The sequence below is a fragment of the Acomys minous genome (genome assembly GCF_964271855.1).
Source record: "Acomys minous genome assembly, chromosome: 3".
NCBI lineage: Eukaryota > Metazoa > Chordata > Mammalia > Rodentia > Muridae > Acomys > Acomys minous.
In genome coordinates this window covers 62,629,864-62,646,059 of record NC_140485.1, presented here as the reverse complement: position 1 = coordinate 62,646,059, position 16,196 = coordinate 62,629,864, and the positions used below count along the sequence as shown (strand labels likewise).

At 48.8% G+C, this 16,196-nt stretch overlaps 1 protein-coding gene across 4 annotated transcripts in view; it reads left to right on the top strand.

The window, feature by feature from the left end:
• Nucleotides 1–6,944: 6,944 nt before the first annotated feature.
• The window catches only part of RTF2 (replication termination factor 2), a 29,147-nt gene continuing 19,895 nt past the window's right edge, over nt 6,945–16,196 (top strand). For 2 of the 4 annotated variants that reach the window (XM_084774650.1, XM_084774647.1), the window contains exons 1-5: nt 6,946–7,118; nt 10,891–10,985; nt 11,581–11,674; nt 12,529–12,668; nt 13,101–13,179. In XM_084774650.1, the coding sequence (XP_084630776.1) occupies nt 7,050–7,118; nt 10,891–10,985; nt 11,581–11,674; nt 12,529–12,668; nt 13,101–13,179 (477 nt within the window). In that variant the 5' untranslated portion in view covers nt 6,946–7,049. Of the gene's footprint in view, nt 7,119–10,890; nt 10,986–11,580; nt 11,675–12,528; nt 12,669–13,100; nt 13,180–16,196 lie in introns of all 4 variants that reach the window. The other 2 variants (XM_084774648.1, XM_084774649.1) reach the window with 2 other exon arrangements.

Below are 16,196 nucleotides of genomic sequence, written 5' to 3'. Positions count from 1 at the left end.
CAGAGTGAAGCATTTGCTTGAAACGTCTCCACTTTGAGTACTTCTGCAGGGATGTGTGAAGGTTTGTATGTGTCAGTCTGGACTGGAAAGCAAAATTCTCTTTTGTGTTCCCGGCGTGGGGCAGGAAGATGTGGTATGCAGATGACACCCACAACTGTCACAGCTATGGAAGTGTTACCAGGCTCCTCTCATGCAAACCACTTCCTTTTTCCCTCCTTGCAGCTCAGCCTTTCAGCTCATGCCACTACGGTTATCACTCATGCTGTGCGGAGGGTCCCTGTCTCCCTTGATACTGTCACAGAGTAACAGAGCATCCCTAGGTTATGTCTCCTGTAGAGGTGCCAAGTGCAGCTTCTATCTTAACCTCTGAGCCAGTTCCCCAGGGCTTCAACTTCTGTCTTACCTGCAAGGGGTGGGCATTTTTTAAAGTACTGACTGCAGGGACTGGAGAGACTTGCAGGACCCAGGACAGCCATACTTAGAACTATACGCTTCATTTCTTTTTGTTCATTTTGCTTTTTGAGACAGGGCTTGTCTGTGTAGCCCTGGCTGTCCTGGAACTCATTCTGTAGTCCAGGGTGGCCTTGAACTCAGATATCCTCCTGCCTCTGCCTCCCGAGTGCTGGGATTACAGGTGTGCGCCACCACATCCAGCTCTATGATTCAATCTGTGAAAGGGAAGAATTCCAGGGGCTGATTGCTGTGAACCAGGAACAGGATGTCAAGAGCCAAGACCATGGCTCCTTCTTCAACTACAGACTGCAGCTGCACATGTGAGGTGCTGCCACCAGAGGGCACCAGAGGGACTGGTGGCTGATGACAGTGTCCTTCGCCTTGCACATCCCATATATCCAGGCTTCCAGGGGAAAGCAGATGGTTACCCTGGATTGTGCTGTATGCATAGTTTAAGTACAGGAAGTCACACTTAGCCATGTGAAAAGCCTTCCAAATTCCAAGTTCCTATGTGCTGATCAAGGGCCACCCTTCAAGCTGACTCTCCCGAGCACGGCACCCAGCACATTGTGCAGATCTGCATCTGCATAGATGAGAATTCGAAGCATCAAAAGCAACTGGCACTCACTTTCACATCATTGATTGATCCACGTCCCTTCAGCCTCAAGGGGGGGATGTGGGGGTGGGCTCAGGAGAGGGGTGGACACAAGAGGTTTGTATCAGAGCCAGGGAGCTTAGGAATGCCTCCACTTTACAATAGACCCCTAGTGGAGCTGGTGGAGCTGTGTCTCTGACTAAGACACCATATTTATCTGATTTTCAGCAGCTGGCATTTGGGAGGCAGAGGAAAGAGGATTGCTGCAAGTTGAGGCCAGCTAGGGTTATATAGTTAGATTCTGTGTCAATTAAAAAAGATTATACCTGCTGGGTGTGGTGGTGCAAGCCTTTAATCCCAGCATTCAGGACGTAGAGGCACGTGGATCTCTGTGAGTTCAAGGCCAGCCTGGTCTACAAAGTGAGTCCAGGAAATCCAGGGCTACACAGAGAAACCTTGTCTTGAAAAAACAAACAAGAAAAGATTATACCTATATCTACATAGCATCTATACATATCTATAGATATATCTGTGATATATTCCTGTGAATTTGAGGTCAGCCTGGTATGCATAGCAAGTGTGAATATAGCAAGTTACAAGCCAGCCAGGGCTACACAGTGATCTCATGTCAAAAATAATAATAGGCGTCTATCTATTGATAGATATCTATAGAGATATAGGGACAGACAGACAGACAAACATACTACTAGCCAAAAACCTGTCCTTCACTCTGGAAAAACTATCTTTACTTTCCAAAGTTGTCGGCTGCAGCATCTTTGATAGTATAATTCAGAACAAAATGTCTTGTGGTCTACTCAGATATACAGAAATAGAAGACACCTTTTGCAAGGTTGGGGAGGTAGCTAGTAGCAGAGATGGATGCAGCTGGAAGCAGGGATGGATGCAGCTGGAAGCAGGGATGGATGTACTGGAAGCAGGGATGGATGCAGCTGGAAGCAGGGATGGATGCACTGGAAGCAGGGAGGGATGCACTGGAAACGGGGATGGATGCAACTGGAAGCAGAGATGGATGCACTGGAAGCAGAGATAGATGCACTGGAAGCAGGGAGGGATGCACTGGAAGCAGGGATGGATGCACTGGAAATGGGGATGGATGCAGCTGGAAGCAGGGATGGATGTACTGGAAGCAGGGAGAGATGCACTGGAAACAGGGAGAGATGCAGCTGGAAGCAGGGAGGGGTGCACTGGAAGCAGAGAGGGATGCACTGGAAGCAGGGAGGGATGCACTGGAAGCAGGGAGAGATGCACTGGAAGCAGGGAGGGATGCACTGGAAGCAGAGAGGGATGCACTGGAAGCAGGGAGGGATGCACTGGAAGCAGGGAGGGATGCACTGGAAGCAGAGAGGGATGCACTGGAAGCAGAGAGGGATGCACTGGAAGCAGGGAGGGATGCACTGGAAGCAGGGATGGATGCAGCTGGAAGCAGGGAGGGATGCACTGGAAGCAGGGAGGGATGCACTGGAAGCAGGGAGGGATGCACTGGAAGCAGAGAGGGATGCACTGGAAGCAGGGAGGGATGCACTGGAAGCAGGGAGGGATGCACTGGAAGCAGGGATGGATGCAGCTGGAAGCAGGGATAGATGCACTGGAAGCAGGGATGGATGCACTGGAAGCAGGGATGGATGCACTGGAAGCAGGGATGGATGCACTGGAAACGGGGATGGATGCAGCTGGAAGCAGGGATGGATGCACTGGAAGCAGGGATAGATGCACTGGAAGCAGGGATGGATGCACTGGAAGCAGAGATAGATGCACTGGAAGCAGGGATGGATCCACTGGAAGCAGGGACGGATGCCCTGGAAGCAGGGAGGGATGCAGCTGGAAGCAGGGAGGGATGCAGGAATGGATGCAGCTGGAAGCAAACAATGCTACAGGGAATCTAAGGGTAAAAACTTGCTGCAGAATTACTGGTCTGTTTACTCAATGATATGACAGCATCTATAGGAGCATTGATTTGCACTGGTTCTTTGGCTCAGCACTGTCCTAACGCCTCCGGAGTGTGAATCCAGCCCCTCTCCAATGACAGACAGCCTAGTAGTTTGTAGCCTGGTGCTGCTTTTCATATATTTTAATTTTTTAGTGTGTTTAAACCAACAACTGTTGCCAAGAGATGTAGTAAGTTGGTAGATTGGGTGCTTAGCCTGGAGGAAGCCCCGAGTTCCATCCCCCAGCACCTGAGACAGGGAGGAGGAGGATCAGGGTCTCAAGGTCATTTTGAGGCTGGTCTGCACTACACGAGACCCTAAAAAGCAACCAAACAAAGACGATCCTGTCTACAAAGAGCAAACCCATTGTGAACAAAATCATGAAAAATACTGCTCTTGGCTGCAAATGTTTCCTTCCGCTTTTGCAAAGATAACGGCTGTGATGGGTGGGCCTCCCCGACTGGTTTCAGAGGACTGCCCCACAGCTTTAGAATCAAATGCACTTTGTCAGCTTTTGGCAACTTCCTGCTAAATAAGTTCTCTCTCCTTCCCCTCCCTCTCCCTCTCTCTCTCTCTCTCTCTCTCTCTCTCTCTCTCTCTCTCTCTCTCTGATATCCAACATTTTGTACCATTTCCTCCACAAAAAGAAAAAGGAAATGGTGGGTGGTAGTGATAGCAACTTGGCCTCAATTAAGTTCAATTCACCGAGAGGATGGAAGTGGTAAGGGCCCCACCTGAGAGATCGTCCAGTCTGACAAGCACTGGGGTGTTGTGTATCCGTTTTGGTGCAAATACGTTTTTTTTTTTTTTTTAGAGAGGGTCTTGCTGTGTATCCCAGGCTAGCCTCAAAACCACCGTCTCCCCATGTGCTAGGCCTGCAGGGGCGTACCACTCCCCATACAAATAATATTTATTTATAAAACACCTTCTAGGGCCAGTGGGTGAGATGGCTCAGTGGATAGAACAGAATCATCTCCTGGAACCTGCTCTATGACCTCCACACAAGCTGTAGTCCATAAACATACAGTCTGGCAAAACATTCATCCATGTAAAATAAAAATAAAAATTTTAAAACTTTTGGATGCCTTCAATCCCAGCACTCGGGAGGCAGAGGTGGAGGGTCGATGTGAGTTCGAGGCCAGCCTGGCATACAAAGTGAGTCCAGGACAGTCAAGGCTACACAGAGAAACCCTGTCTTGAAACCCAGCCCCCACCAAAAAAAATTTTTTTTTGAAATTCTAATGTATAGTTTTTGAGGCAGGATGGAAAGGAAAATTTAAAGGGACATAGGAAGCAGTGAAAACTCTCACGTAGGGTAGTTTGCGTTTTCCAGACTGAGAGAAACACAACACAGCTGACTAAAAGATGATTGTTTGCAAATGGACCTCTGTGAGTTCAAAGCCAACTAAGGCTACACATCAAGTCCCCTGCCCCCCCTGCCCCCATTTCAAGAAGAGGAGGAGGAGGAAGAGGAAGAATAAGATCATGGTGATGAGACTACAGAGAATACATCCCCTTTTAAAGAGATACCTTAAATAAGTACACTAAGCCAGGCATAGCATACATGCCTTAAATCCCAGGACTCAGGAGGTAAAGGCAGGCATATCTCCACGAGCTCCAGGGTCAGCCTGGTCTACACAGTGAGTTCCATGCCAGCCAAGGCTACATAGCAAGACCTTGTCTCAAACAAAACAAACAAAAACAGTTGTTAAAAATGATACAAGTACTGAGGATCTGCCTAATTTAGTACAGTGCCTGCCTGTCATGCTCAAAGCCTTGGGTGCTATGCCCAGAACTGCATAATTGGGTGTGGTGGTGCACACCTGTAATCCCAACACTGAAGAGTTGGACACAAGAGGATCAGAGGTTTAAGGTCACCCTTGGCTACACAGGGAATCTCACCTTTCCATCACCAGACCATACTTCCTTAAGGACAGAATGCTGAGTCTTTGGACTTCTCCATATCAGCACATTCCTCTTATCCCTAAACCCAGGCAATGCACCTGGGCCAGGAAACTAAGCAAGCAAGCTCATAATTTTGTATTTAATCTTTAGACTTTGCTTGATCTCTGCACTATGTTGCAAGCTGCATCCCTCAAGCTACGTGACTACAGAAGCCACAAAATCAGATGCATCACTACTGTTAAGACACCTAAGTGTGTCTCTTCCTCTTGAAAAGGTCATACCCAAGTCCAGGGTGCTTAGTATTGCCTTCTATTTGGTGTATGTGTACACATATCTACATATGTATTTATGACATGCTAGAAAAACATGATCTACCACTGAAATGAATCCACAGCCCTTAATATTTTCTTTGAAACAAATTCGCACTCTGTAGCCTAGGCTGACTTAGTATACGCCGCCTAGGCCCAGGCTGGCCTTGAGCTCAACTTAATTCACAGAGCTGAAAGCACAGATATAAGTTATTTTTCTGGGCCTGCAACCACCTAGGGTCCCAGGAACAGAAGAGCCCCAGAAGACAGAGCATCCTAAGCGAGGGTGAAAAGACAGAAGAGGGGCCGGAGAGATATCTCAGAGGTTAGGTGCACTGGCTGCTCTTCCAAAGGTCTTGAGTTCAATTCCCAGCACTCACATGGTGGTTCACAACCATCTATAATGAGCTCTGGTGCCCTCTCCTAGCAAGCATGTATACATGCAGGCAGAACACTGTACATGATAAATAAATCAATCTAAAAAAAAAGAAGAAAGAAAAGACAGACGAAACCGTCTTCTGAGAATACCTGGTGTTGCCTTATATGGAAATCCCAACCAAAAAAGACTCAGGAGCCAGATGCTGGGATAAAAACCTGCTAGTTCAGAGAGGCAGAGAAAGCCCCTGGCTGACCTGCCTACTCAGCTCACGTCCTGATGGAAAAGGCCTAAAAGGCTTACTAGCTCAGCTGACAGCCCAGGAGGAAAAAGCCAAAAAACCCAAGGCCAAAGGCATGCTAGCTCAAAGCGCAAAAAAGTCGAAGGTCGAGCTGAGGAGCTCAAGAGCTAAAAGCCAAAAAGCACCTTCTACTTCTACACGCTGTCTTAATCACCCACCAACTCAAAGTCTCCCCTACTCTTTAATTCCTGTCAGCTGGTTTCTTACTCCGCCTCTTAAACTAGGGTTAACTTTAATCCTGTGTACAGAAAGTTCTTGGATTAAAAGTGTGTGTTAGGGCTCAACCACACCAAACAAAAAAAGTTTTTTTTACAGTTCACAATCTCAGGGATCACAATGGGATCAAATATCCTGTAACAACCTGGTCACCTCAAGCAGTGCAGACTTCAGACTGGCCACCTTGCAAGACTGGAGCTGACACCACACCGACAGGACTGCTTACTTATGAGTATGTTTTACCCGTTTTTCCTCTAGACCTACAGCTCTTGTCAGTACCCAAAGACAGACTAGGGAGTCTCTGAACCCCTTCTATGCCCTCTTCCCAATATAGTCACCTTTTTCTGCCTTCATCATCACTAACCCTTTTAACAGGCACAATGGAATGAAGGACTAAGCTTAGCTTGTTGGGAGACACTGGAACCCCAGCTTTTGCCCTAAAAACTCTGGATACCGGGTAGAGAGATAGTTCAGTGGCTAAGAGTGCTTGCTGTTCTTTCAGTGGTCATAAGTTTATTTACCAGAAACCAAAAGCATCGATCTCTCACTTATATTTATAGCAAAACTCGCCCTGGTCTGCAAAATGCAGGGACTCAGATTTTTACCCCGGGACACCACTCCATGTGTTCCCTACTCATCCCACAAGACCTAGCTTCCCGGAGGCAGCGTTAAGCCTCAGACCTACTGGGAAAGAGAAAGGACCGCCCACGGCAAGGATGCTCCAGCACCGCTCCCTGAAGAGTCGCCCAACCTTGGGCACCGTTTTCATGGCAACTAGCGCTGAGCCAGGGCTCGCCCCCACCACGCGCGCGCAGAAACACCGCCCCGTTTGCGTCGCGACGTTTTTTGTGCATCATCAAGGAGCGCCGGAAGTGGATAGTGTTTCGCCAGAGATCCCGGAATCGACGGCTTCTGGTTTTTTGCTGTAGCTTCTGACTTCGGCCTTAGGATGGGTTGCGACGGAGGAACAATCCCCAAGAGGCATGAGCTGGTGAAGGGACCGAAGAAGGTCGAGAAGGTCAGTGGGGACCGCGGGCGGCAGAGCTTGGGACGAACAGTGTCCGCTGGCGCTTCTGGAAGGTTTACTGTTTGCAGTCACTGGACACAGTAGGATTAGGCTGGGGTATCCTCCCAACAGACGCAGTGTTGATACGTAAACATTAACGCCCCAAAAGACAGAGACTAGAGAACTAGTGGCCTAGCCAGGACTGAGACCGTATCTGCAGTTAGCGACGATCACACTAATGCTGATTATGAACTTTGTGGTTTTGGTTTGGTTTTGGTTTTGAGATCGACTCTCACTATGAGGCGCTGGCTGGTTGGAACTGCCTCTGCCAGTGCTGAGATTAAAGGCGTCGGCCACCATGCCTGGCATTTTTGTATACTTAAAAATACTTTTATTTATTTTTTGTTATGTTGTATTGGGGAGGGGGAGGTACCCAAGGAGACCAGAAGAAGTCATTGGATCCCCTGGAGCTGGAGTTAACAGTGTGTGTGTGTATGTGTGTGTGTAACAGACTTGGCTGTTAGGAACCAAACTCAGGTCCTTTGGAAGAGCAGGACAAAGGCTTAACCACTGGGCCAGCTCTCCATCCTGAACTTTGTGTATTAAAGAAGCCTCCCCGAACCGCTTCCTTATCCTGTGAAGTCAGACCCTTATTAAACTGTTCAGCACCGAGCACATCGAATTGGTGCTTGATCACAGTTGATCCCCACCTGACTTTGAGCCCCTAATTGTGGAAGCTGTGCACCATTTTTTTCTTCTTCCAGAACCATCACAGTTTCTGACCCAGTGAATATGTTTAAATAAATGAGTGAATGAACAATCTCCAAATAGTACAAGACATTGAGCCAATTGTATAGTTGGTAGGGAGAGTGAATACTGGAAAGTTAGTTAACACTACTAAAGTCATATGGCCTGTAATTGTGGACCACTATTCCCGTCCTGTTATGTGCATTTCAAAGCTAGTCCTGGTGATGACTGTATAATAATTTAAGGCGTGGAATGCCCTTGATGCGATTCTCAGCACAAGGAGGACCATATTTTCTAATGCAGCATTCAGAGAACTTTGGGGTGGGAGGTGAATCCTGTCCAGTATTGTGCTTAAGACACTGCAGTAGCTTCCTGTTCCATTCCTAATAAACTCCACTGGTCCTGTGTGGACGGACTCCTGCTTGTCTCTCCACCCTCATCTTCTGTCCCTCTTTAGCTCTTTTATTTGCTCTCGATAATGTAGGCCTTGCCCCGTCATCCTGAGCATTCCTCCCTCATAGTGACATCATTGCTTTTTCCATTCAGTCCTTATTTAGGAGGAGGAAACTACTTGAGGCAAGGTTTTGCTATTAGGTAGCCCTGCCTGGTCCCAGACTTGTGATTCTCCTGCCCCAGCCACCTGAGTGCTGGGATTACTGTGTGTGATGCCGGGCTTGTCGTTGTCGTCGTTTCTTCACTCGGCCTTTATCACAGTTGGCTGCCACTGGGGCTCTTCCCTTGCAGTCACTCTCTAGCCTTGTCCCCCTCTGCTGTTTTACCTTTTTTTTTCCTTTATGATGCCGGTCACTGTGGTTATTGACAATCTCCCCTCCCCCCCCCCCCCCCCCCCCGTGGGCTGGGGTCCTTGCATGTCTTAGCTCTCTAGCCTCTGTGATGTTTCTGCGCATAATAGACACCCACTGAGCATGTGCTGCAAGTGAGGACAGAATGCCCTCAGCCTGTATGTCACACTCAATTGTGCATAAAAATAGTCATGTTACTTTGGATGTCTTGTGTCTGGAGCTGACAAGAAGTAGCATAATGAAAGAGTTAACAATAAACAAACAAACAAAACCCCCTGATCTCAGAAAGGTAAAGAAAAGAATGATCAGGAAGGGTGGTTTTTATCGTCCCTATTTGCACAGTACTTAGTAAATGTTTGTCCTGTGTCCTGTTCTGGGCCCCAGTGGCAAATCAGAAGAGTAGGATGACCCATCCCCGCTATTGCTTCCCTTTGAAATGCCTATTGTGAGTAACAGATAGATTTGGGGGGGCAGGGGGGTGTCTGCCCCTGCCTTGGCACACAGCTCCTAAGTCCCTTGGAAATGTCACTTGTTCTAAATAAGATGTGTGGTGACTTCTTCTTTTTTTAAAAAAAAAAATAAGGTCTCCTTATATAGTCTTGGCTGGCCTGGAACTCTCTATGCAGATCAGGCTGTCCTCAAACTAATAGAGATGCACCTGCCTCTGCCTTAAATGCCAGAACTAAAGGTGTGCACCACCACACCCAGCTCATGGTGACTAGATGAACTCCTGGTTGGAGACTAGTCATCAGAAAGTCAATATCATGATTAGAAGCTTGACACTTGTTTTCCTTTTTAATATTTATTGACTTATTTATTTATTATTTTTATGTTTATGTGTATCAGTTTATGTGCACCATGTGTGTGCAGGAACACAAGAGGGCCAGAAAAGGGCAGAAAAAAGTCCCCTGAACCTGGGATTGTGAGCTATCAAATGTGGTTATTGGTAACCAAACCTGGGTTCTCTGCTAGAGCAGTAAGGGCTCTCAAGCACTGCACCATCCTGCCAGCCCTGGAACTTGGTACTTTTTTGTTTTGTTTTGTTTTGTTTTTCGAGACAGGGTTTCTCTGTGTATCCTTGGCTGTCCTGAACTTACTTGTAGACCAGGCTGGCCTTGAACTCAAAATGATCCACTAGCTTCTGCCTCCCAAGTGCTGGGATTAAAGGTGTGCACCCCCACACCCAGCTGAAACTTCGTACTTTTATCCCCTCAATGTTCCAGGAAGAAGTTATGTTCCATAAGATGTTAACTTACTGTAAAAATATAGGCATCAATGTTGGGCTGGGGATAGAACAGATAGAGCTGTGTGCAAAGTGGTTCACTCCCCCAATTGCTGGGTTTTTTTGTTTGGTTGGTTTTTGTGTGTGTGTGTGTGTGCTCTTTGTTGGTTTGTTGTTGTTGTTTTGGACAGGGTTTCTCTGTAGCCTTGGCTGATGTGGACTAGCTTTGTAGACCAGGCTGGCCTCAAACTCACAGTGATCCACCTACCTCTGCCTCCCGAGTGCTGGGATTAAAGGCGTGCACCACCACGCCTGGCAAAATAGATGTATTTATTTAGGTGGGTGTGGCACATGAATGGACACATGTGGAGGTCAGAGGACAGTTTGTAGGAGTTGGTTATCTCCTTTACCATATGGGTGCTAAGGACATCAGACATGGAGGCGTGTGCCAGGACCCCTGAGCTATCCCACTCTCACCGCTGTTTTCTTTTAGAAGCAGCATCTTGTCGGGTTACCCAGTCTGGCCTCCAACTTTATCCTCCTGCCTCAGACTCTGTAGTACTGGGATGAGTCACTACTGCTCCTGGGTGTGTGTCATTATGTTTGATTTAGAAATTAAAAACACCACTGTGTGTGTATTCATTGCCTTCCTGTTGCTGTCAGAAGAGCCAGAAGATTAGAGCAGATTGCTGAGCTATTTTTGAGGCCAAGTAGAGCAATTCCAGGCAGAGAGAGAAGCCAGATTAAATAAGTCAGCTGAGAGAAGAGTTTGAACCAGAACAGCTGAGTTGAACCAGCCAGCCCAGAGCTCAGAAAGAACAAGTAAGGATGAGCTCATTAAGCAGTAAGTCTCAGAGGCTGAAAGCATTCTAGGCCTAGGTTAGATCGTATGGAGGCTCAAAGCTTCCATTACTAAGCTTAAGATAGCAGAGGGAGCAATACGCCTCTGAGACAACAATTGAAACAGGCAAATAAAAGATATTTTTACAACTGTGTGTGTTTTCTTTCTTAGGTTGACAAAGATGCTGAACTAGTGGCCCAGTGGAACTACTGCACCTTAAGTCAGGAGATCCTGAGGCGCCCGATAGTGGCCTGTGAACTTGGCAGGTGTGGGTCCGCTACTTGCTCAAGATGCATTTGTTCCGTTGATTTTGAAGGGGATATCTAAGTGCTGCTTGGTCACATAGGAGCGCTCCTGGCAGATTAGTGGGAAGGTGCCCCTGTGTCTGGACGTAGCTCTGCACCTATCTTAGTCAGTTTGGTTTAAACTCAAGAGTTTACTGCTGAGTTATAAACCCAAAGCATGAAGCAGGTGTGCATACTGTAGAGAGCATCAGGGAGTCAGGGAAGTGGGGAAGGCAGGACCTGCCCAAAGGGGTGTGGGGTGGGGCTGCTGCTCATTTCTAGCCGGTTCTTGCGGCTGAAACATGTGGGCCTGGTGGTTCTGAATTGTCTGGTCTTTATTTTGAAGGACAGGGGAAGTAAGTTCTTTCACATTGATCTTTCCAAGTCTTTCAGTTCAGGATTGGTTGAGGTTGCAGTCTGCACCTTGGCCAAGTTGCTGCTTTAGTGTTCTGGTAGCAGTGGAAGCAGCACAGGATGTTGTTAGCAATAGGACTGTTGGGTCCTGTTCAGTTCTTTCTTCCCCTGGTTGGTTCTCTGAGCTCATTGCTGCTGTATAAGCTCACCCTTTCTCTTGCAGACTGTATAACAAAGACGCCGTCATCGAGTTTCTGTTGGACAAATCTGCTGAAAAGGCTCTAGGGAAGGCGGCATCACACATTAGAAGCATCAAGGTAGGATGAGGGACGTGGGTGAGCTCCAGGGCCCCTGAGTGAGATTACTTTAATAGGATATGTGCACATTGGAGACTGACTTCCGCTCCGGCAAAGTGGCTCAGTGTGTTGAAAGCACCTGCCGGCTGCCTGGTGGAGCAAACCTGTAACCTGAGTTCCTTCCCTGGCACCCATGTGGTGGAAGGAGACAAACAACTCTCCAGGCTGTGCTGTGATGTGCTTACTAAAGTAAATACGCAAGCGCGTAAAATAGAATTCGGGGGCTGGGGGATCGATTATTGGGTAAAACGCTGGCCTGGCAAGCATGAGGACCCAAGTTCGGATCCCAGCACCCAGGTAAGAGCTAGGTGTGGTGGCGTGTGCCTGTAAGCTCAGGCCCGGGAGGGGGAGACAAGGAGGTCTCTCAGGCTCCCGGCTAGCCAGGCTTGCCAAGTTATTGGGTTCCGGGTTCACTTAGGCTGTCTAATAAGTTGCAGGGAGTAGAGAAGACACCTGAGTGACCGCAGTGGCTCGGGCCAGTAGCATGTGTGGAAAAGGGCAGGGTCATGAGGACGACACCTGACATGGACCAGACCTTATACACATACATGTGGGCGCGCAGACACACACACACATGCACACGCACACGCTCACAAGTAATGGGATAAGATCACATACTGAATGTTGAAATAGTCTCTGTCTTAGATTGGTTCAGCTTACAATTCTTTTCTTTCTGGTGCTGTCAAAATGGTGGGGATTCCGTAGGAGTGACCCCTTCTCCCAGGCCAGAGTGGCTGTGCCGCTGACCTGCAGAGTTGTGTCAGTCGGCTACAGTGAGTTCATTTCACATCAGTGTTATTAATGGTTCTCCACAGAATGTTACAGAGCTAAGGCTTTCTGACAACCCCGCCTGGGAAGGAGATAAAGGAAACACCAAGGGCGACAAGCATGATGACCTCCAGCGAGCAAGGTTCATCTGCCCTGTGGTGGGCTTGGAGATGAATGGCCGGCACAGGTGAGTGGTGACAGAACAAGTGAAGTGCTCTTGGTCTCATTGGAATGTCTCTGTGTTGTCCTAGAGCTGTAAGCAGGGCCTTGTAAAAAGTAGTGCCCAGTCATGGTATGGGCATTCCCTGCCCACCCAGCTCAGCTCACTCAGAACAGTGGCCTCTGCTCTGCCCCATGGCCCCCACTCTGCCTCGTGGCCCCCGCTCTGACCTGTGGGCTCCCCCTGCCCCACTCTGCCCCGTGGCCCCTGCTCTGCCCCGTGGCCCTGCTCTGCCCCGTGGCCCCCACTCTGCCTCGTGGCCCCCATTCTGCCCTGTGGGCCCCCTTCCCCCACCCATGGCCCCGCTCTGCCCCATGGCCCTGCTCTGCACTCTGGATGTGTGCTGCATGCACACTGGTCTTAGTGCCAGCTCAAGCTGCTGTCCCTTTGTCCCTCCAGGTTCTGCTTCCTTCGATGCTGTGGTTGTGTGTTTTCTGAACGCGCCTTGAAAGAGATAAAAGCCGAAGTATGCCACACGGTGAGTCTCTGCCACACTCCATTTGTTTTTCTTGGCAGCTGAGGGAGTCACTGTCGCATCTTTCCCTCTATTGTTTAAATTCTAAATTCTTTCTGAAAGCATTTAATAAGTCAGCTCTTCACCAGTGACTCAAACACAGGCTGTCCTTGGCTACTCTCTTCAGGGCCAAGTTTTTTCTTCTTGAAACTGCCAGCCTGGAGGGCCTGACCTCTCCTCAGCCTCTCTTACTCTGCAGATCCCTATTGCTGGTCCTTCCTTATCACGAGTACCTTGGTACCTCCAATCTCATCGTCACAGAATTGTGGGTATGTGTCAGTCTCCTCGCTGGACATGAGCTTTTGAGGGCAGGGGACAAGGTGTGTTATCTCTTATTTCTAGGCCATGCCCTCTGTCAGTGGTCACATGAGGAGTGCTCCTTGAGACTGTCCTAGCCCATTCAAAGGAAGGGTAATGACTTGGCACTGCAGGCACTGCTGCCCCAAGCCTTGGCTTGAGATCCTCTGTGGTTAGAGGTGTGGCCTCCAGTGCAGTGTTTAGCCAGAAGCCATGCCTGACTGTGTTCACAGTGTGGGTGTGCTTAGGCTGTCATGGACGTGCCCTCTGCTGGTGGCTTTTAGAGAGCAGTTATCATGGCAAATCCTGTTCTGGCCCTTTACTGGTCGGATGTTCTGAAGGAAAAGATCCACCAAAGTTCTGCTCTCGTGGATTCCCCTCCTGCTGAGGAGACCCGCACACAAGTGAGCATATCACTGTGAAGGGAGATCACAAGGCTACGCAGCCAAGGGAGAGCGTCGACCTTAGCAGTGGGCACCGAAGGCATCTTGACGCTTTGAATTCAGAGCTAATGGTACAAAGGTGCTAGCAGAGCTTGGGTTAGGACAGGGTGGAGCAGCAAAAGTGACAGGGGACACTGAGTGTGGCCAGGATAAGGACAGGAGGCACAGATGCAGTGAGTCCCTTCACACACACACACACACACAGCTGGGGTAGCCACCTTGGTGGTCATGGGTCTTAGTCTAAGGTGATAAGAAGCCAGCTTGAAGTGGATCCTGATGTTCTTCAGAGAACCAAGAGCGGCTGACTAGCCTTCTTAGCATCTTCTGTGTCATGCTATGACATGTCAGCCTTTCTTTTTTAAAAGTGATGCCCTTGGGAGTTAAGTGCTTGATGGGGCTGGTGGCATGTATGAGCCTCCTGTTGAAGGTGGTGCCACATGTGCTACAAGGGGAGAAGGAGCTGGGTGACAATGTCTTCAGAAGGCCCCCATCTTGTGACAGGCGCTTCCGGCTTAGACTTCAGCTCTGGGGCAGCAAGACTCACAGAACACAGGGCAGACCATGGCACTCGAGGTGGGAGTCCGTCAATCATTTATTCCCTCCCATTCAAGTCTGCCTCATGCCCTTAGAAACCGACTACTGGGACAGTTTATAAGGAATAGAAATTCATTTCACAGCCCTCAAGGCTGGGAAGTCCAAGCAAGGTGACAGTGTCTGTCCCACAAGGCACATTGTTCCATGTCGTAATATGGAGGGCCAGGGAGTGGAGCCTCACAGCAAGGGTTCATATATTCTTAAGCGTGGGGTTTCAGCAAAGTGCCCTTCCTGATGACAGGAGTCCTGTCTGGCGAGCGCCTCTCCCCTCAGTGCTTCTCAGGCAGGACCCCTCCCCCGCTGACACTCTGCCAGATCCTGTCTGGATCATGATCAGGTCCCCATACCGTCACTTTAATAGGAGTTACTTCCTGAGCCTGTGTGACCCAGGTGCCTGCTGTCAGGCCCTGCTCCCAGACCTTCCACACTGGGCACTGATTTTCCAACCCAAGAACTTTGAGGAACACATTCCTATGTCCGTCTTGAGAGCCTGGCGTTTATCAGTTTGGCCTAGGAAAGTAGCATTTCTCTGGACCCCAGAGTGTGTAAAGAGAAGGGATTATAGTGATTCTTCAGAGCCCTTCCTTTTAGATCCACAAACTCTAAACAAGAGCATTTATAAGGATGTAGTTATCAGGAGTCAAACTCCGACTTGAAGTGGGAAGTTTTTGGAGTTTGTTAATAAGTACATTGATAGAGGGTTGGCTCGTTGCTGGGAGCACCCTTAGGTACCTGGTGACAGCAGAGAAGTCTAGCCGGACAGTTTCTTCCCTCCCGTCTTTCCTTGGCCTGATGGGTAGCAGAGAAAACTTCCCTCGGGAAGAGTTTATGGGTCAGACCTACAAATTGTTCCTGGGGTTATCTCACATTCCATTGGTCAGAGCCCGTTCACATGACAACATGTCACTCCAGGGAGTTGGCGAAAGGCGTCTGGCTGTGTGTGTAGGATGACATGGCAGGGGCTGGCACTTTCTGCAGAAATCTGTGCAGTGCAGAGATGGCACAGCCTCTTTAGCAACATGTGTCATGATGAGATGGCACAGCCTCTTCAGTGACATGTGTCACGATGAGTAATGGGAGAGGAAGCCACAGGGGTGAGACCAAGGGATTATCAGGTTTTGGGCATGGTCTGAAGTTTCTAAATTACTAACAGAAGAACAGTGTCAGGAGGCAGAGGCAGGTGGATTCCTGAGGTCAAGGCCAGCCTGGTGTTCTGTGAAGGAGGGCAGCTTGGTCTCTGCTTGTCTGCCTGGGTCGCAGTGTCCTTTTGTCTCCACAAGTGGCTGTGACACACTCACACACAGCCTACACAGGTAATAATAAAACCATTCAGACTCCTGGAAGTTCCAGGTGGCTCTGCTCACACTGGGCAGTGTGGTGCGTGCCATGCCTCCAGAGAGATGCAGGTGCTGTGTCACGGCTTGTACAGCAAACAGATCAGCCACCAGCCAGGAAACGAGCTGCAGTCCTGTGTGCTTCGTGTCTTGTAATAAGAAACACATTGCCATGCAAGAGGTCAGGGGACAGCTTAACATTTTCAGTGTATAGGAAGGAAAATGTTTGCCTAAACAAAGACTGCTTTAATCTCATATACTTTGCTTAAAGTGGATTTATGGTACCGCATTTAGCATCTCCACTCTGCTCAGC